The sequence below is a fragment of the Dromaius novaehollandiae genome, unplaced genomic scaffold (assembly GCF_036370855.1).
Source record: "Dromaius novaehollandiae isolate bDroNov1 unplaced genomic scaffold, bDroNov1.hap1 HAP1_SCAFFOLD_27, whole genome shotgun sequence".
NCBI classification, from domain to species: domain Eukaryota; kingdom Metazoa; phylum Chordata; class Aves; order Casuariiformes; family Dromaiidae; genus Dromaius; species Dromaius novaehollandiae.
The window spans coordinates 3,820,142-3,841,529 of record NW_026991415.1 but is presented as its reverse complement, the minus strand read 5'-3'; the positions used below and the strand labels follow the sequence as shown (position 1 = coordinate 3,841,529).

General features: G+C 53.5%; 1 protein-coding gene across 1 annotated transcript; it reads left to right on the top strand.

Moving 5' to 3' along the window:
* The first annotated feature begins 740 nt into the window (after positions 1-740).
* LOC135326319 (olfactory receptor 14A16-like) lies at positions 741-5,152 on the top strand. The gene is made up of 4 exons (XM_064504200.1): positions 741-751; positions 842-1,748; positions 3,665-3,715; positions 5,009-5,152. The coding sequence occupies exons 1-4, from the start codon at positions 741-743 to the stop codon at positions 5,150-5,152; spliced, it is 1,113 nt and encodes a 370-aa protein (XP_064360270.1).
* The last annotated feature ends 16,236 nt before the right edge of the window (positions 5,153-21,388 follow it).

Below are 21,388 nucleotides of genomic sequence, written 5' to 3'. Positions count from 1 at the left end.
GCCCTTTTTTCCCCCTTGTGATGCACAAGGGCTCATGCTGAGAGCAATCAAATTGCCAAAGATTTCTGCCCGCTCAAAGAATGCTTCCATGGTGAGAGGGAGGCATCTAAAAACTAAATCCATCTATGACTAGATCTCTGCTGCAGGTCATTTTTTGTAAAAAAAGAGGTGTCTAAAAGTGGAACAGCTCTTCCACATAAGAGGTGGACATAATCAGCTGCAGGATGTGTGCATCAGAGCTAGTCATTTCCCATTCCCACTACAGTGCCTGGAGCACAGATGGTAAATAGACCTGAGGAGAGGATCTATCTCATTGGGACAGAGGCATCTAGAAAGGGTCAGGTCAGCCCCCCCTTCACTCACTTCTTTCTCTCCATTGCTTGAGCAGGATTTGGTGTGACTCATTCAGATGTAGACACCTCTGTTCATGAGAGCAAGGTTGGGAGAGATGAATCCCTCTCAAGGGTCTTCTCTTTCAGAGAGAGCTGGCATGAGAACTGTATTCATCTCTCATTCTGGTAAAGAGAGACTATTCCCACTGTGTCCCTGGACCAAGTCCCCTTTCTGTATGTCATGGCAATCATTTTCTGGTATCCCACCAAATATGTGGGGCTGACTGACATCTCCATTTCCATCCTCTAGCAGAGCAAAACTGACTCCTCTGGAGAACATGGGCAGAGGCCGCCACGCTGCATGTCATGTTCAGTCAGCATGAACCACAGCTCCAGACAGAGCGCTGAATGAATGTAAGGTACAGAGAAAATGTGGGGATTTTTATTACAAATGGAATGGATTTGGCTCAGAGAAGACTGCTGTAACTTGTCTCTGTCTTTTCCCCCAGAGCCAAATGGGAGCAAATGTCCAACAACACCTCCTTCAATGAGTTCCTCCTCCTGGCATTTGCAGACACACAGGAGCTGCAGCTCTTGCACTTCGCGCTCTTCCTGGGCATCTACCTGGCTGCCCTCCTGGCCAACGGCCTCATCATCACAGCTGTAGTCTGCGACCACCACCTCCACACCCCCATGTACTTCTTCCTCCTCAACCTCTCCCTCCTCGACCTTGGCTCCATCTCCACCACTGTCCCCAAATCCATGGCCAATTCCCTGAAGAACACCAGGGCCATTTCCTACTTGGGATGTGCTGCCCAGGTCTTCCTGGTTGTCTTCTCGTTAGGAGGAGAGTATTCTCTTCTCACTGTCATGGCCTATGACCGCTTTGTTGCTATCTGCAGACCGCTGCACTATGGGACCATCATGGACAGCAGATCTTGTGTCAAAATGGCATCAGCTGCCTGGGCTGGTGGGTTTTTCAATGCTCTCCTGCAGACTGCTAACACATTTTCGATACCACTCTGCCAAGGCAATGCTGTAGAGCAGTTCTTCTGTGAGATTCCTCAGCTTCTCAAGCTCTCCTGCTCAGACTCCTACCTCAGGGAAGTTGGGTTTACTGTGGTTAGTGCCTGTTTAGCCTTTGGGTGTTTCATTTTCATTGTGGTGTCCTATGTGCAGATCTTCACAGTTGTGCTGAGGATCCCCTCTGAGCAGGGCCAGCACAAAGCCTTTTCCATGTGCCTCCCGCACCTGGCTGTGGTCTCCCTGTTTCTCAGCACCTCATTTTTTGCCTACCTGAAGCCCCCCTCCTTCTCCTCCCCAGCTCTGGATCTGGTGGTGGCTGTTCTGTACGTGGTGGTGCCTCCAGCAGTGAACCCCCTCATCTACAGCATGAGGAACAAGGAGCTCAAGGAGGCACTGAGGAAAGTGATTCAACTGGTACTGTTTCAGCAGCAATAAGCTGCCCATCCCTCTTCACAGGTGATTTCTAATTTTCTCAGACAACTTTTGTACTTTCGGCATTCTCCCTGTGATAATCACGTTTGTACATTAGTGTTTGAATTCATCCCACTTCTCCAGAGGCGCAAACCCCGTCTGTCTGCCTGAGAGGCCTTCTGTAAATGTGTCTCTCACTGTGTCAGAGCTGGGCGGTCTTGAATAAAAGGGGATTTCCACGGTGCTGTGTTTGGAAGTTGTTTTTTTCTTCCAAAGCTGGAGACAAGAATGCGCTCAAGGACTTTAACCATGAAATGGCGTGTTGCATTTCTACAGCTCTCCATGGGCCCAAGGCGATAAGCTCATGGGGTGCAGTGTTAGGGAATGAAGGCTGCATTCAGCTCTCACTTGTGGGTGCCCAGTGCTCCTGGAGGTGCTGAGTGGTCAAGCGGTGTCTGCCTGGGACTGTCTGCCCTATGACAGGGCTGGTGACAGATGCCCACAGTGGGGACCCTGCAGGCAGAGGGAAGGGAGCCTGGAGAGTGGTTCATGTCACCTTCAATGACCAACCCTGGGCTGCTTCTAGGGACACACCTGAACACAGCCTGAGCCATTTGAAATGCCCTGTGATTGCTCAGAGCATCATCCACAGCCACAGAGCCCTTGGTAGGGGGTTGTCAGGTGCAATGATGCCCGTCCAGCTGGGTCTGCTTCTCACCCCAACCACCACGGCCAGTGCAGAGTCACCCCATGGCCCTGGGGCACCACAACCCGCTCGCTCTGCAGAGCAGCACCGCCAGCTCGGGGCCCTGCGGGGAGCACAGGGGAGGCTCCAGGAGTGGCCAGGCAGGCCAGCACTGATGCCCTCCCTGGGGTGAGGACACACAGCGGTGGGATTGTGGGGCAGAGCCAGGTCTCGTGGAGGGGAAGCAAGACATGCCGGGCGCAGGAGAGTGGAGGCCATTTGCAGCCCTGGCTGTACAGACCAGGTTTACGGGCGAGTCTTGCTGTGCGGCCAGCTCGTTCCTGCTGGGCTCAGTGCCTGTATGGAGGGGAAGAGCCAGGCCTAGGCAGCCTCTCTCCTGGCCCAGACCCCAGCAGGCCCTGGGGACGGCTGTGTGCTGACCCCTGCGTGGGACATGGCCAGGGCTGGGCAAGGTGCAGAAACTGTGGAGGCTGCCAAAGCAGGAGGGCTGTGGGGGACGGGGCACCGAAGGCTGTCGCAGGGCCTGTGCCAGGGGGATGTTGGCCTGGCCCACGAGCTCTTGTTCTTGCTCCAGCTGTGCTGGAGCCAAGGCTGAGGACCAAGAGGTCCCTCAGGCAAAGCTGTGCTCCTTGGGGAGCTGCCCTGAGCACCACAACAGGCAGAGCACCCTCCTTGTGTGTCCCCGTCCTGCTGGGAGGGTGGCACGGGCACAACCCCTCGCTGCAGCCCCCACTGGCCCCTGCCGACCTGCCCCTGCCAACCTGCCACCACCCCCGTGCTGCCTTGTCCTCTGTCCCTCTTCTCCACACTGCAGGGACCAGTGATGCAGCAGGAGCTGGCACAGCCCCACAGCCGCTGCCCGGCCCCTGGCCCTCCCCTCCTGCCCGCCAAACATCACATCCATCTTCAAGAAGGACAGGAAAGAGGGTCTGGGGAGTGATGGGCTGGTCAGCGTCACCTCAGGCCCTGGGGAGCAAATCTCCCTGGAGCTGGTTCCAGCCACATGAAGGGGTCGGGAACAGCCAGCACGAAGTCATTGAGGGAAAATTGTGCCTGACCAATCTGTGCCTGACAGCAGCCTCTAAGGAACAGAGGCAGAAGTGCCATCAGCAGGAGAAGGGGAAACAGCCCCAAATCTGCAAGAGAAAGATGTCTGCTTTTTAAGCTTTCTTTATTCTTCATGTTGCAGAAGAAGTGTTCTCCACATTCTCCAACTGGTATTGAGCCAGAGTGTGTCTTAGTGAGTTCTGGACATGTAGGAAAAGCAGCATTTTTGACAGGAGACATGTAATGAAAGCTTCCTCCCACCTCCCCAGCCCTGCCATTTCTCTCTTCAGCCACTGGGGACTTGCATCACTCTTGCTAACATCTAAGTTTTTTCCACTCCAGTCAGTAGGTGAATCTTACAGCTCCTATGCACCAATTCCCACCTGCTTGCCTTAGAGAACTAGTTGCAGACACAGGAGAACTTTCTTAATTGCAAACAAACAAAAATAAATTATGATCAAGTTTAATAAAAAGTAAAATACACTTCTATAACACTGCATGTTAAGTCCAAGCTGCCTGCAGTGAGGTCCACTTTCCACAAGGAATAACCCCCCTAGAAATGTTTTAGGTAGGAGAAATACAGCTAGATGGAAATACAGCTAAGGAGCTGGGCAAAGAGACAATTAGACTGCTGAAAGACGAGGCAAGCTTCAGACTCCCTGAAGCTCAGAGCAGCAACTGGAGAGCTGAGAGAGATCTGAATGGATAAAGATTAAGGGGAGGAGGAAACCTGGAGAACTATGGAAAGTGCATATGTCCAGATAATCTGATGCAAAGATGCCTTTAGAAATGATCACCTTAATCAGGACATGGGGGAATATGTGAAAGATTCCTGAGATGCCATCCACAGCATAGTAGACAGAGCAGTGGTAGCGCAAATTGAGGGGGACAGATCAACATCCAGAGATTAATACCCTTCCTCAAAATTTCCACTCTTTCATCATGGGAAAACATTGGCATTAAGATTAGTCAATCCGTTTAGCTGATGCAAGTGTGCTCATATTTTTGAAATCTTGAATACTATTCTTCACCTGTCCAGGCAGAGCTCAGGTGTCCAACCACAAGCAGACAGGGAAACTTGGAGAGGTCCTGGTGTCTCTGAGGCACCTGCCTGGACCAGGCAGCCCTTGCAGGGGACCTGCAGGAGACCAGAGCCCCTGGGAGCTGCAGAGGGAGGCTGGGCTGAGGGGACCAGGGCACCTGCAATGGCACCAGATGCTCGTGACCTTGTGACAGCCTCCCACCCCAGCTCTGAAAATCACTTTCTTTATGAAAACAAAAAACAAAACAAAGAAAAAACACAAAACTCCATAAAACACCACTATATTAAAGAAAAGAAAACAAAGCAAAGAAGGACCATAGAAACAGAAAGAAGCTTAAAACCTGGAAACTGTAACCAAACAATCCATTGCTTTGAATCATTTCCTTCATTTCTTCCTCATTTCATTTTGTATTGACTTTTTCTAGACTCTTCTGTTATAATCAGGCCTGCACCATTAAAACAGATATTTTTGTGTCTCACACAGAGTCCAGTGCACCAAAACCACCCCCAGCCCAGGACTGTCCATGCCACTCCTCACTCTTTGCGCAGAGTGAGTCACAGTCTGAGGTGTCGGGCTCTCTCAACTGATAGAGGAAAGTAGGGTGACCAGCTCCAGTGAAATGCTGTAGCTTTGGATGGCCAAATCTGCACAAACCTCAACACAGCTGTGTTAGAGTGATGTCTGAAAGGAGTCCCTAACCATCTAGCCACACTCCCGTTTGCTTCCCTGCACGGTAAATGAAGTGCTACTGCATTTGAGGTGACAACAGGGATGAGGCTGATCTCACCCAGTGCCAGGCCATTTTGGTGCACATGTCTATGTCTAACGCAAGTGTCTGGACCTCCCTTTCTAGTCAAGGGAGAGAAATAAGTTGTCTCACTGAGAGGTCTGGAGATGCTTCTCCGGGTGACCAGCTAATGCTCCAGAAAGGTTCTCGTAGGTCCTGGGTCACGTTTCCCAGCTCCACATGGGAGCACAGCCACCCCAGGGCACCGCAGGTAGCAATTGCTTCTGCATGTGGGCAAATGAATAAAGGCCAGAATGCCAACTTTTAGTCATAAGGTGAAACCTATTCAAAAAATAACTCTATGCAAGAGCTGAAAAAAATCCTCATTTCCACAATTCAGGTTTTTTTAACAACTGGAATGGATTTTTTATTTCTTTTTTTATTATATATATTTATTATATACATATATATACACTTAACAGTTATTCATTCCTGATACATTTCCTACCAGCACTCTGCATGGAGAAACTTTGTTCTGAGGAACTACGGTATTCAAATAGACGTATTTCCTACCTCTCCTTCTGCCTCTCTGTCCTTTCTTCTGCATCTGCAGAGGATGGGGAGAGGCAGGCAAAGGGGACATGGCTGCAGTGTTGACTGTGAGGTCACTTCCACTGCAGCTGCCTGATTGGCCCTCAGCAGATGTGCTGGCCAGCAGGCTTTGTGATGTCACCCAGCACCTCGGAGAGCCCACCCAGCAGCAGTGACAGCCCTGGGGAGGGGAGGGGGAGATGCAGGTGAGAGGGTCCTGTCTGGGTGCTGACTGTGAGGGCACCTCTGCTGCAGCCACCCCACCAGCCCGCGGCCGGCAGGCAGGCAGGCACGGCTCACGGCCACCCTGCTCAGGACTCGCCCCTCTGCAGCCGACCTGCCACCGAGCAGCGCACAGCTCCTCACCTAGATCTCCTCCGAGCCCAGGGTGCCGCCCCTGCAGCCCAGGGACAGCACAGGCAGGATCTGGAAGGTTCAGCTCAGTGGCAGCTCAGTGTGCCCAAAGTTTTGCATGATGTATTATTACCAGCCACAGGGGTTTTATATAGTGTGATACCAAGAAGGAGTCACACTGCGTGCTCTAAGGTACGGTTTGATGATGGGTGGGTGAGTTTAACTGTGCAAGGCCTGCTGGGACACGCCTGGATCACTCTAGAAGGAATTAAACCTCACTTGTTTTTTTCCACACCTCACTGCCAAGACGGAGCCTTTGTCCAAATTAGCCTCAGAACCACACTTGGGATGTCATCTCACAGGGGGTTCACCTCTAAAGAGGACTCCAGGAGTGAGCTAATAGCCAGGCTGTGCCTGGGCTGATCAGGCTCCCAGAGGCCGAGAGGATGAAGGAGCCAGGTGAGTTCATGGTGCTGCAAGGATGAATCACCCCAGATAAGGGTTGAGACCCTCTGTCAGCTGTAAGAGAAGCCTGTACGAGCAAGAGTGGACGGACCTCCCAATGGTCGTTGTCCAAAACAAGGGGAGGCAAATCCCAGCTGAAGAGCCCCTGTGGCATGGGAGCAAGCCAACAGGAGAAAACCCTCCCTGCTGTCCTCTGGATGAACACAGGGCATGGATTTAACAGTCATGGGTAGGATTCAGCTCCCCTGATGGCCAAACGTACATGCCTGAGCTTCAGGAAAGAAAGACTGGAGAGGATGGCACCACCTACTTTGAGGTGCAAACCGCACAGGTAGAAAACTCACGCCCCAGGTACTGAGACACAAGTCACCTCACAGACTGCTGCTCCTTGCCCATCCCTTGCAGAGGCAGAAGTGACCTCACCGTCACCTTTGTGGCCATGTGCCTCAGGTTGGCCTTTGAGCCTTGGAGCCTATCAACCCCTCAGAAACCAGTACTCTCACCATCATCCTCCAACCCTATATGCCTGCTGCTGGCAGGTCACCTTCTCAGAGGCACATGACCCAGCTATGTGCCAGCTGCTCTCCAGTCAGGTACTCATGCAGAAGTGACCTCACAACCACAATGCAACCCATGTGCCTGCTGCTGGCCTATCAGGCACTCAGGCACAAGTGACCTCACAGACAGTTTCCAACTCCTGTGCTTGCTCCTGGCCCATCACCTGCAGACACAGAAGTCACCTCACAGTCCCCTGCAGGGTCATGTGCCTCCTAAGGGCCTACAAGCTTCTGAGACACAATCTTCTCCTAAAATACAGCCATGATACAAGAGATGTTTGTGCTGCCACTCAGAGGGACCTTGGCAGGCTGGAGAAATGGGCACAGAGGAACCTCGTGAAGCTCCACAAAGGGAAATGCAACATCTTGCACTTGAGAAAGAGTAACCCAGGACACACTGGGTGCTGACCATCTGGAAAGCAGCTTTGGAGAGAAGGACCTGGGGGTGCTGGTAGACAACATGAAGCAGCATGAGGCAGCAACATGTCCTCATGTCAAAAAAAAGCCAATGGCTTCCTGGGCTGCACTGGGAAGAGTGTTGCCAGCAGGGCGAGGGCTCTGTGCCTGCAGGCTCTGCGTCAGCAGGCTCTGTGCCTGCTGTCTAATCAGGTCCTCAGGCACAAGTGACCTCAGAAGCACATGCCATGCTGTGAACCTGCTGCTTGCCTATCACATTCTCCAGCACAAGTGACCTCACAAACAATTACCTTCAGCATGAGCCAAAGGCTGACCTGTCAGCTGCTCAGAAAGAAGTCACCTCACAACCATCTGTCAAGCCCAGGTGCCTGCTGCAGGCCCTTCTGCTTCTCTGATGGACATGACCCAGCTATTTGCCTGCTGCTGTCCAGTCAGGTACTATGGCAGAGGTGACTTCACAACATCCAAGCCATGTGCCTCCTGATGGCCTATCAAGAGCTGATACTGCAGTGACCTCACAGTCACCTTCACTGCCATGTAGTTGGTACTGGCCTATCAGCTGCTCCATTTTAAGGAACTGCACAATGAACATCCAAGCTGGACACTTGCTGCTGGCCTCTAAGCTGCACAGACAGAAGTGACCTCACCGGCACTTCCAGACCCCGGTGCCTGCTGCCGGACCATCATCTTCAGAGACAGAAGTGACATCACTGTCATCTTCACAGCCAGGGTCCTCCTAGTGGTTTAGGAACTTCCGAGACACAATTCACCTCATCATAACTCTGCCACCCATCAGCCTCTCAGTGGCCCATCAGCTGATCAGGTACAAAGAACCTCACAAACAACATCCAAGCCCATGCACCAGCTGCCGGCCTTTCAGCTTCCTGATGGACGTGACCCAGCTATGTGCCTGCTGCTATCCAGTCAGGGACTTGGGCAGAAGGGACCTCACAATCAACATCCAAGTCATGTGCCTGCTGCTGGCCAATCACCTGCAGAGACAAGAGTGACCCCAAAACCTACATGCTAGCCCTGTGCCTGTTGGTGGCCTATCAGGTACTCAGGCAGACATGACCTCACAGCCACTAACACCACACAGGAGTCAAGTGCTGGCCTATCAGCTACGCACATACTTGCATTTCTGTACTGCTGTAGAGTGCTGTAGAGTGACATCGTGACAGCAGAGATTCACATCATCCCCTCACAGTGCTCACAGGGCAGCCAAACACCCCTCAGGGACCAGGTACTACACCAAAAAATCAGCACCTCCACCTAGCCTATCGCGTATTGGTGCAATGGTTACCTCACAGTCCAGTTCCAAGCCGTATGCCTGGAGCTGCCCTAAAAGTGTCCGAGTCACAAATGACCTCACAAGCGCAAATGGCAGCAATATGCCGTCTGCTTGGCACAAGTGACCTCACTACCAGCCTTGAAGCCGTCAGCTAGCTGCTCGCCTGTAACACACTCAGGAAAACGTGACCTCACAAGCACAGAGAGCAGCTGTGTCCCTGCTGCTGGCCTCTAAGGTCCTCAGGAAGAAGTGACCTCACAGTCTGCCCCAAAGCCATGGTCCTACTGTTGGCCTGTTATGTCCTGAGGCAGAAGGGAGCTCAGAAGCACAACATCGCAGTGTTCCTGCAGCCTGCCTCTCTGGCAGCATGGAGACATGAGGGACCTCACCAGCATCACCAAAGCTGTGTGTTCCTCAGAAGCACAACTTACCTCACAAGCACAAACGGCATCGACGTGCCTGCTGCTGGCCTAGTTGGTACTGAGTCAAAAGTGACTGGAAAAGTGCAAACCTTCACAGAGGAGAAGCTCACCTGGGCCACTCGCATGGCCCTTGAGTACACTGTTATCACTCCGTACAGAACAGTCTTCTGCAAATGGCTTCCATCTCCTGGCAGGATTCTCTCCAGGTCATGGCACATCTCCTCTCTGTCACCCTGGGCACAAATCACAAAAGGCAACGATTGGTCTTGCTTTTCCTTTAGTACCATCGTCCGAGCTGTGAGCCTTTGCACTGGAGCACCTACACAATGACAGCAGGAGGCCACTGCCATTTCCAGTGCCGAGGTACAGAGATCAGCTGAGGGAGCAGCTGCACTGGAAAGGGTCCCTGACACTGTCAGACCAACTCAGCACTGCACCAGCCATCACCCTGATGCCAGACCTCTGCTGTGCCAGCTAGTCTGCAAACACACTGTCCCTGCCACACAGAGCTGGCCCTTCTGCTAGATACAACCAAGTGCCAGCAAGAAGAGATGGATGCAGGACCCTCACTGCTTGCACACTCCCCAGACACTGCTCTGCTCGCTGCCTTCCCCTGGCTCCTCAACCCCTACACACAGAGAAACTCTTGTGGTGACACCAGGAGGTGGCCAAGGCACTCCAGGCTCACAAGGCAGGTGCAATGATCAGCACAAGCTCAGGGACAGAGCTGGCTCCTTGGGTGATGCTGCTCTTTTCAGAGGGAAGGAGCCTGCTTTCTTTGGGCAGAGCAGGCTGCTGCTTTCCACCCCCATCCCCTCGGGATCCTCCAGCTAGGGATGGGACATTTTGTTTAGTAATACAAAAGTTACAGATCACTGTAGAAACCTTTGAGAGTGCTGAAGGCCTCCTGAGTCCAAAGTAACCTTGGTTCCCTGCCTTTAGTTCCTTGGACAAGGAGCCCCTGTGAAGGGAAAAAGGCTGCAGAGGCTTTGACATGAGGCCCAAGCAAGGAGACAGCCCCAGACTGGAGCTCTGCTCAAATGCCAGCTCTCCTGGCTGCCACGGGCAACCTGGCCCTGGGCACAGCTTCACCCCTCACAGAGCCAAAAGCCCAAGATCTGTGAGACTTCCTCACTTTAAGCTGAGCAGGCTTTGGAGCATGCAGACAAAGGCACTCAAGAGATGCTGACATTTAATTATAAGGATCTTGGACTCATCTTATGTGGCACCACAACCTTCTAGGAAAAGGAGGGGGCACAATGGCATTTGCTGAGCAGGCCGGCAGTAACAGCATTTGTGGGACATGGAATTAGCAGCACAGCAGAGGTAGCAGGAGGTGAACCCACACCCCAAGTCACCCATGGAAGCCAGGTGCATTTATGGAAGCCTTCGCATCCATGCATAGCCTCATCTCATTCACTTGCAGCTGCTTTCACAGAGGGCTCAAGACATTGGCAAAGGTGTTGACAGGTACAGGGACACACCCTGGCATCCTGCCTCCATCCTCAGGGGCTCCAGCACTGCACTGGGAACCTACATGAGTGGAGCAACCTAGAAAGAAAGAAAGAATCCGAGTGTTACTGTCAGTTCTGCTGGCCTTGCAGAGTCGCAACAGTCAGGGGCAAATGTCTCCCCTCTCTGCTGGGGCTGTATTTGTGAGAGCACAGCCAGTAGGGCAACCGAGATGTTCTAGCCCTCTTTTTGGCACAGGGGAGACCATGTCTGTATACCGGCTCCCATTTGGGCTCTCCCATTCTGCAAAGGCACTAACACACGGGAGGGAATCCAGCACAGGGACACCAAGATGGTCCGGCCTGGAGCATGGGGCATACAAGGAGAGGCTGGGAGAGCTGGGTTTGTTCAGCCTAGACAAGAGAAGGCCAAGGGGCATCTTCATGCTGTGGACAGCTACCTTATGGAGGTCATGGAGAAGATTTTCTTGGAGGTGCACGCTAATAGCATGAGAGGCAACAGGGACAAATTGGACAACAGGACATTCTTCTTAGATGTTAAGAACAAGCCTTTTTCTCCATGAGGGTGGCAAAACTGTGGCACAGGGATCCAGAGAGGTTCTCAGATCTCCATCCCCAGAGAAGATCAAAACTTCACTGGAAAAGGCCCAAAGATACCTCCTCTCCTGGGACCTGCCTTGAGCAGAGCACTGGATCCCTATCTCCAGATGTCTCCCCCATTGCAGGCTCAAGGATTTTCCTATTCTGAGACTCTTGCCACAGGGACCAGAGGCTTTGGAGATGTCGCCTCCACCGCCGACCAGAGACAGGTGTCTCAGAGCCACCCATTGCCCTGAGAGGCCTGACTTCTGGTGAGGTGGCATCTGCCCTGTCTGCAAGGGTCTGGGGAGGCACAAAGGGGAGAAACGGCTGTGACTGCTTTGATTAACTACCCATCTCTCGGATGGGTCGGAATGAATTAGGGTCTGAGATGGGAAGATGCAATGAGGGTCCAGATTCAACAGAAAGCCATTAAGGAACGAGAAGAGAACTTTCTCCAGCAGAGTCAGTAAAATCCCAAAGAGTCACAGAAGCATCAAGACCTTCAGAAACTGCAAGCCTGGACCTCAGCTGACAGAAGCCAGCAAACCAAGAGCAACTGTGGCTGGCACCCGGATTTTCCAAGGAGGGAACACGGTCACCAGCAATCCTCCCCCATGTCTCCCGCAAGGACTCCATGATGGCAGGCTGGGCCCTGGGAGCAGAGCACTGCTCTCGCCAGCCACCTCCTCCCATGCTCAGCAGCAAAACACTGGGGCCAACACCTGGCTCCACCACAGGGCACCCCGCCCTGGGACACACCGCTACCCCCGCACCTCACAGAGGGTTGGTAGCCAACACGCGCCTCTGCATCAGCGACACACAGGGCACAGCACCACACAGGGCAGCAGACAGGGCACCCACAAGCACCCCAAAACACAGAAAGCCCAACTCCCCATCCCCTCAGTTCCCTTCCAGTCCTCCAAGGCCTTGCAACAGGCACTGCCTCTGAACAGCCACTCACAGCCCGGGGCCTGCTCACTTCCCACCTCCAGGAAGCAGAGGAGAAGTGCAGTCACAGGGGCTGATCAGGCAGCTCTTGCCTCTCGCTTGTGCCTCAACTTCTCTGAAAGCCTCTCTCAAAGCAACTTGGAAATGCCATTTTCAGAACAGAAGAGACCCCTGGGAAGGGCCCCTCGCGAGGACATCAGCAGTCTGCTCAGACTTTGCCCAGCAGCTCCCAAACACAGCTCTGAGCAGCACCTGGGGGCTGTGGTGGCAGCAGCAGCTCAGGGAAAGGCTGGAGAAGGGGTCTGCGACCCAGGGCAGGGGCAAAGCTTCCTGCCCCCAAACCCCCCCAGCCGCCCCAGCCCAGCTGCTCAGGGGCAGCCGGCACATCTGGCTCACAGGGCAGCTGCCCCGGGGCCAGGGCGCTTTGTCCCGTGCTCCCGGCCCCACCAGCCCCTGCTGCAGCTCCGGGAGGAAAGCAGCCCCAGGGCAGCACCGCTGCCCCTGCCCCGGCGGGAGGGCACCTGCCGCCATCGGGACGCACCCATAGCCCCACCAGCCCCACTCGTGCCATCTTTGATCCCGCCCTGCTTCCGGGTCTGGGTTTTTCCACATGCTGCAGTCTGATTGGCTGACAGAGCCATCAGTCAAACCCATCCTGCCCTCCTCCTCACACCAGCCAATAGGAGGCATCACTGGGGCGTTGCCGGGGAAACATTGCAGCCTCCTGCTCTGGCGGCCAGCTCTGCCCCTCCCCTTCCTTCCAACCCCCCCCCTTAGTGAGGCACCATGTTGTGGGCGGCAGCGCAGGGCATGGCGGGGTGTGGTGGGGCCTGGGGGCATCCCGGTGCTGTGTGCCTGGGCAGTGCGGGGCCCCGGGGTGCGGCCACTGCCCCACACGGGCTGGGCTCTGCTGCAGGGGCCCCGCGGGGCTCCTGGCTGCCGTGTGCCCAGGGGCTGTGCTGGGTGCGGCGGAGCAGCCCCGGGGCCGGTCCTGGTGCTGGTCCTGGTGCTGGCGCGGGGATCCTGGGCATGGCCAGGGCGCTGGAGCCCGTGGGGAGCATTCTGCTGCCCTCCGGGCACGGCAGGGCAGGGCCCTCTGGCCTCTGTGGCCCCGGCCCCCTGCCTGTGGCAGCCCCGGGGCTCGGCAGCCCTCGCGCTGCGCCTGGCAGGGCTGGGCCATGGCCAGGCAGGGGCTGCTCTCTGCGGGGCCGGGCTGGGCCCCAGCGCGTCGCTCTGCAGGGCTGAGGAGCCCCGGGGCCCCGGGGCAGCCAGGGCCAGAGCAGCTCTGGGCCTGCCAGTGCTGGGCAGCGGAGGTGTGGGGCTGGGAGGGGGCGGGGGAGATGGCCCTGCTGGGCTCCCCCCAGCACTGCCCCCCACAGCTCAGAGAAACAGGCTGGGGGTCAGCAGGGACTTGTGGGGTGGCGATGGCACCTCTACCTGTTCCCAAGCTGCTCCCTCAAACAGGCTGTCTTTTGGGTGCAGAGGTCTGACCCTATTTGCAGGAGGACAGGGGCTGTGGCCTTTGGAGGACAACATCTCTGAGCCCAAAACATGCTCTGCCAAGCTGCAAGCATAAAAGGATCCAGCGAGGAGGAAGAGAGGTTCTCCCGAACAAGTAGATGGTTTGTGGTTATTACAAGGTGAAGGTTTCATTTCCTATATGGGCATTTCCAGCAGGCTCTTGAGAGCCCCCCAGGAGCTTCAGGAGACCCCAGCCTTCAGGACACAGAACCCCTTTCCTGCCAGAGCCAGGTCCCAAGGGGGGACCCACTCCCAGGGAAGCCTGGCCATGGATTGCCCCCTACCCTCCACAAGGGGATGGAGCCAGCCCCACAGGAGCCTTGGGGCTCAGGGCAGCCCCAGCCCCAGGCCTCAGGAGTCCTGGCTGCCACATGGTCCCCGGAGCCAGGTGGCACCCTCAGGCAGGGCTCTTGTGGCAGCCCCAAGCGCTGTCCAGCCACTCCCAGAGCCCAGGATCCACACTCATTTTTGCAGTTAACAGTCTCTGCGCCACACCTAAGCAAGGAGTTTCTGAAGCCCTTACCCTTGTTGAAGAGCCATAGGAGTGCTGGGAAGAAGGAACTGCAGTGCAGGCTGATGGTCTTGGTCCAGCAGCCCTCCAACTCGCTGGCCCCCCTTGCCCGCTTGCCCTCAGATTGCCTCTCCAGCTGGGGAGGAGGGACGGTCTTCCCATCTTGTCACCCAAACTCCTCTCCAATGTGCCCCTTCTCCTCTGCCTGTTGACAAGGGGTCCCAACGTGGTCCTGCTGCCTCCTGTCCCCTCTCCTTGCCATGGAGCAGCTCTGAAGAGCAGCCGTGGGGAGCACGTGCGCAGTGCTCAGCAGCTCCTGGGCCTCCCAGGGAAGTGAGGACACTGCTACGGCACCGGGGAGACCTCCCTGTGATGTGGCACAACCCACTGTGACCTCAGCTCGTGTCATCAGGGGGCTCAGTAGGTCACTGCCATGGAGGTGGCAGAGCCAGGGAGAGAGCAGACAGATTTCCCCTTACCTCACCTTCCTTCACCCCAGGTGTTTTCCAAAACCTTGCTGCTAAATTCTTCAGGAACATCTCCAGAGAGTGCCACACGCTGTAATATATCTAAAAGGGACCCTGGAGAGGTCACTTGTGCACCCCTGCACTGCCAGGTCTCTGCACTGGGCAGACCTGTGTGGGAAGCGGGATTTGGGGGTTGGTTTGGGGGTTGGCATTTTTTCAAGATGAGATCAAAGGCCTGTGGAGTGAAATAGCACAAAGCATAGTGTGGCCACAGGCTGAGATGCTTTGGAGAGCCTCAAAACTGATTTCTACTGTGGGTTGTGCTTTTGGTGAGCCTCAAAACTGATTTCTACTGTGGGTTGTGCTTTTTGTAGAAGCAGGATGTAGGACCTTATGGGGAGAGGATGCAGCCTTCTTCCTTGAGGCACCAAAGCAGCCTCTTTGTTCTTGAAAGTCCTCAGCAAGGTTTCTCAGTGTGCAGTGCTTAGATGATACACCAGAAAAGAGCAAATATGCCCTGAACACACATCATCCTGAGAGCTTTATCTGGGACCCTGGTCCCTGCCATGCTTCATAGCCATGGTTACTGGAGTGCATGAACATGATGCTGCCCATTAAGAGGAAAGAAAAAAATATATAGAAATAGTAAAAATGTGTGAAGCTTTTGAAAAGAGGATTTTTTTTTTTTGTCAATGATCACATCGAGTTATTTTTTGAGAAGATTTCAGCTTATGACTGGAATCTCCTTTTGGGGCTTGATTCATCTGACCACACCGAGAGGCTGTTGCTGCCTGAGATGCCCTGGGATAGCTGTTGTGTTCCCACGTGGTGCTGGAGATTTTGGAGGTGGCTCCTACGGGACCTTAGCTTGTCATTAGGAAAAGTATCTCCAAACACCTCAGTTGAGAAACCTATTGCCCTCCATTGACTAGAGAGGGAAGTCCCGACAGCTGGCTTAGACAGAGACATCTGCACTGACGGGGTCTGGCATGGGGTGAGATCAGCCTCCTCCCTGTTGTCCCCTAAGATGAAGTCGCACTTCACTGACTTCCTGCAGGGAATGTCAAGGGCATGTGGCTAGATGTTTTAGGGCCTCCTTTCAAGCAGCACTTTAAGACTAGTATGCTGAGATTTATGCAAATTTGGCCATGCAAAAATAGACGAAGTGGGTCCCCCTGCTTTCCTCATCAGTTGAGAGAGCTGGATGTCGCAGAGTGCGACATGCTGTGTGCAAAGAGTGAGGAGTGGCACGGACAGCCGTGGGCAGGGGGTAGTTTTCTGAGCACTGGGCTCTGTGTGAGACAAAAAAAATATTTTGCTTAACGGTGCAGGCCTGATTATAGCAGAATCATTTAGAAAAAGACATTACAAATGAAACAAGAAAGCAATTGAAAACAAGAGATTTAAAGCAATGTGTTGTTATACTTTCTAGCTTTCTTTGTGTGTGCTCTTATTATCTTTCTTGATTTGCTCTGTTTCAGTATACTAGTCTTCTGTGGCGATTAGGCATTCTCTTTTTGTCTGAAAAGGAAAGCGCTTTTCAGAACTGGGGTGTGATGTAGTCACAGGGTCATGGATTTCAGGTGCCCTGCTGCCCTCTGCCCAGCCTCCCTCTGCAGCTCCCAGGGGCTCCGGTCTCCCGCAGGTCCCCTGTGAGAGCTGCCAGGCCCAGGCAGGTGCCTCAGACACACCGGGGCTTCTCCACGTGCCACTGGGTGCTTGTGGTTGGACACCTGAGCTCTGCCTGGAAAGGTGAAGAACTCTTCTAAACAGTACCAAAAAAAAAAAAAAAAAAGAGAGAGAGACCGTTTTGATCAGCTGAAAGGACTGAATAATACTAATAAAATGTCTGTATTTTCCCATGATGACGTATGGAAATTTTGAGATAGGTCATGAATCAGGGGGAAGAACTATTGATGTGCCCCTTGACTCGCATTACCACTGCTCCATCTTTTATGCTGTGGCTTTAACCTCACTAATGTTTCACCTATTTCCACATGCCCTGATTAATTTGATCACTTCTAAAGTCAACTTTGTATCAGACCATCTGGGCATATGCACTTTCCATAGTTTCCCAGTCTTCCTCCTCCCCTTGCTCTTTCTCTTAGCCTTTCAAACAGGTGTCCCGATCCAATATCGGGAGGGTTTCGTTACGATCCCAAGGACGAGATTAAGACGCTAAAACCGGTCAAATATCGTACAACCTTTTAAATTTATTTTCCACAGAGTGGGGAGAAAAGGTGGGGAAAGGCAAAGGGGAGGAGAGAGAGAGAGAAAGAGAGAGAGAGAAAAGGGGGGGAGAGAAAGAGATATCACCACCCATGGATCCAGCGGCGTCCCGTTGGTCCTCTTCACCCTGGGTGTAAATTTTAGCGATGCACGTGCGGTAATTACAACTCGAGCAGGGTCCGACCCTAGGTTCCCGCTGAAAAGTTTGGAGCCAAATCAAGGCAAATTAAATAAATAAATTGTAATGACATGCGTGCAGTAGTTACAGCTCGAGTTGGGTGCCTCCGAAGAGGGACCCTGAACAAAGAAATCCCTGGGCAATTATAGCTTTTTCAAATTAAGTTTCCCACCCCTCACGCGGTAGTTCAGACCAATAGTAATTTTGGGGTCTGGGGTCTCCTGCTCCCTATTGGGTCTCATCGTTGTTCCCAGGCAGGCTGTTTTTCTCCCTTGTCTTTACTGTTGCGCTTTCTGCTGACAAATGTGTTGATTCCTCGGGTTCTGCCCTTCTTTCTCAGGGCCCTGACAAACAGGTGTTGTTCCAGCAATTAGCACTGCCCCAGCAGTGACAGTAGGTGTTATCTTCCAAGGTCCTGACGAGGAGGATATAATCCAGACCCCCCCCCCCCTAATTAACACTGTTTCAGCAGTGAGGGGAGGCTTTGTTTCCCAGGGTCCTGGCGCCCAAGCAGGCCTCACTTCAAAGCCTTAACATCCTCCCTCCTGGAGTGTGACGCATAGGAATGCAAACTGCTTGTAACTCCCTTATCTTTCCAGTCTGCACCAGCTCTGGGGCCCTTTCTCACTGAACTAGGGAGTGCGGCTAAGCAAGTTTTATAAAAGTTGTGTTAAGCAGCAGTAATTTGCAGTCCAGGTCCCAAAGTCTCTGCCCGATCGTGCCCTGGTTCAGCGCAGGCTTGGTGTGTCCCGGGTGGTCGCAGGGAGACCATTTCAGGGGTCGCAGCAGCTCAGTCCTGTTTCCGCTGGGAACAGGTGGCTTGTTTGGGGTTATGGTTTGCTTGCACCTTATGTACCAAGAAATGTTTAAGGCAAAAGTTCACTCATCTGTCCACCACAACAGGACAGGATGCAGGGTATAGCCCTGCATACCCCACCTTTACCTGACTTCCCAGTAAAGCATGACCGTTCATGAAAACCCTCTGAGCTTGATCATTCAAGCAGCTTTTTGCCTCTCTGGGTGTCTACTGGACATCCACTCCTCCCTTCTCCTCCACAAGTGCAGGTCTTTTATCACAGAAGGCAATCAGGTGGGTCAGGAGTGATTTAGCGTCAGGAAATCCATGCTGATTCTTCCCAGGCACCTTCTTCGTGTGCCAAGAAATGGGATCAGAGAGGACTGGCTCCATGACACACTCCTCATCAGAGTGAGGCTGAATGGCCTGCAGCTCCCTGTTTTGTCCTTGTGGCCTTTTTTGAAGATTGGCACAGCATATTCCTTCTTCTGCTCATTGGGACCTCCCCTGATCTCCACAGCCTTTCCAAGATGACAGAGAGCAGCCTTGCTGTCATAGCAGCCAGCTCTGTCCATGTCCATGGATGCCAGCCATCCAATTCCATAGACTTTTATGGGTTGAGTTCTAGAGACTCCAGGCACTGCAGCTTGGTTTTCTCCTCAGGAGTCCTGACTTGAGGCACAACAGCTCAGGAGACCTTGCTGGTGAAGGCTGAAGCCAGGAAGGACTTGACTTGCCCAGACCTATCTACATCCACTTTACAACAATCCCTGCCCCTTTCAGCAGTGAGCCCACATTTCCTTGTTCATTCTCTTACTGTCACTGAAGCAGTAGCAGCTCTTCTTCCTGTCCTTCACATCCCCTGCAAGTGTCCCTGTCCAGGGGAGCTTTGGCTTCCTTAACACCATCCCTACTTTGCTGGACAATGTTTCCAAGTTCCTCCTTTGCAATCTCTGCCTTCTTCCCCTTTCCATATGTTGTCTTATTGCCCTGGAGCTGCCGTGGGAGTTCCCTGTTCAGCCACGCTGCGGTCCAGAGATGTTTGCTGATTTTACAACTGTTCGTTATGGAGCATTCTTGTGCTTGACGGGTGCTGTCCTTAATGACCTGCTGGCTTCCCTGAGCTCTTCTGCCCTCCAGAGCTGCCTCCCTTGGTCCATCCCATCCCATGGAAGAGTTCCATACATCCAAGATGCCCCTTCACACATAGGGCATCTCCCTCCTGATCTTCCCTGGAGGTCTCTCGTGAAGAACTTGCACCCTGCCATTGAAGGAGTCCAATCATGCGAGTGATCCCACCACATCTCAGCTATTCCAACTATGTGGCACTCCTGTGACAGCTTGTGCATCTCCATTTCCTCCTGGCTGCACCCCAGGTTGCATATGTTTGCATACATTTTGGCCCTGGGCCTGGGCCTGCACAGCCTGTGATCCAGCCACCCTGAGGTCATCATTAGCCTGGTCCCTGTTCATATCATCTGGCAGGGTGAGAAGACATTCAGGTGGCTAGAAGGGTTTGGGAGTGCTGTGACTAGACCAGAGATCTTGGTGTGATGGGCTCCCATTTATGCTGCACACTTGGATGTAGACAAGACGGACTTTCCCTAAAGGCAGTGATGGAATTCATTTGTTTGGGCACATGCAGGAAACCCAAGATGCCCTGAGGCACTTGCCCAGCACGCACTCCAAAGGGGCATACTTATCCTGCAGCTCCCATGCTGTATCTGCTAGAGACATGTGGTTGTGCTGGACACCCCAGGCAACTGAAATGGTCCTGCCAGGTTATTTCTACGTCATTAAATCAAGTGCCTGCACTGAACTACAGTAGCTGCTTGTAACATTGGAATCTGCTTGTGTCTCTGCTTCATAGTGAGTGGGGCTCTAGCTGTAGTAGGCATCTGGGGTTATTCCAGATGGCCAAGGAAATTCCCCACCTGGCCCCCACCTGATGCTCTAGGAGGATGCAGGTCTCACAGCTGTTCCATCAGAGCAAGCAGACACTGGCACATGCCTGGGACCACCTCTGTCTCTTCAACTGTTACCAGGTTTTTGTGTGTGGGCAACTCACTCATTCTCCCTCTCCAGTGATTATAATGGGAGCTTAGACAAGGAGCTCCCATGCAGACCTCTATGTTGTGCTCACTTCAGTTTTGGCAAGGGGAATCCCACCTCCTGTGTGTGGAGTTCATGGGAAGAATCTGAATCCCACTGCATCCCGGGGGCTTCTAAACCAGCATGTGATGTCCAGATTGACTCATCTGAATCAACACCTGAACCATGTGTCAATGAGCTCCCTTCTTGTCCCCATCGAGGTGTCCTGCCTAGTTAAGAGATGGGAATAGGGGCTTCCAGTGTGGGACATTTCCACCTATCATAGATAGTCACCCTCTGATGAAACAAGTTGCAATGTTGGAATCAGTTTCTCTGTACTCTTTAGAAAAGGACAATAGGTGATTATTTTAGTTTACTTCAGGGAACATTTCCCAGGAGGAGGGAGCACAAGGGACAGAGAAATTCAGGCCTTCAGCTGGGCCTCTGCTCCTGAGTGGGGTCAGGCTCCTGGGATGGAGGGAGCTCATGGCAACCTGGCAGCACTGCCCAGAGACAGCTGTGTGCAGGAGCAGCTCCTCTGCCAAGAGCAGCAGGGCTGCGGGCACTGCCTGCTGCTGCTGACATGAGCTGAGAGAAGGCAGAGAGAAGTGCAAGGCAGTGTGGAGCGGGAGGACAGAGGAGAGCTCACTGCAGGAGAGATCTTCACAGCCCCTGGCACGGTAAGTCTCTGGCTGTAGAGAAATATTATTGAGGTTCCTGGAGGGGTCTTCTGAACCCATCCCATACCATGGCTGATAGGCTTTTTAAGAATTGCTCTCCCTGTTCTTCTAGTGCATAAGAGAAGGAGATCCTTTAGAGCAGGGATTCCCTTCCTCAGCATCAAAGGGACAGGGCACGCTGCTCCCTTCTGCCAGGGGCAGCTGCATGGGGGTGAAGCCTGGGTGTGCCCTCAGGTCTGGGCAGGGCTGTAATCCAGAGAAGTTCAGAGCAGTGATTCTGCCACCTGTGAGGGTCAGCACTCCGCCTGCCCAGGGAGCTCCCCACGGCTCTGCGGAGAGAAGCTCTGGGTGAGAGGAGCGACCCCCAGCAGGGCAGGTTAATTCTCCCGCTGAGAGTGTGCTGTGTGGATCAGGTCTGCTCACAACTCTAGCTCATGCACAGGAGATGTCTGAGGAGTCTTTCAAGAGGAATATCAAGAGAAGGGGTACTTGAAAGAGAAGCAGCTTTCCTTCTGGTATCTGCA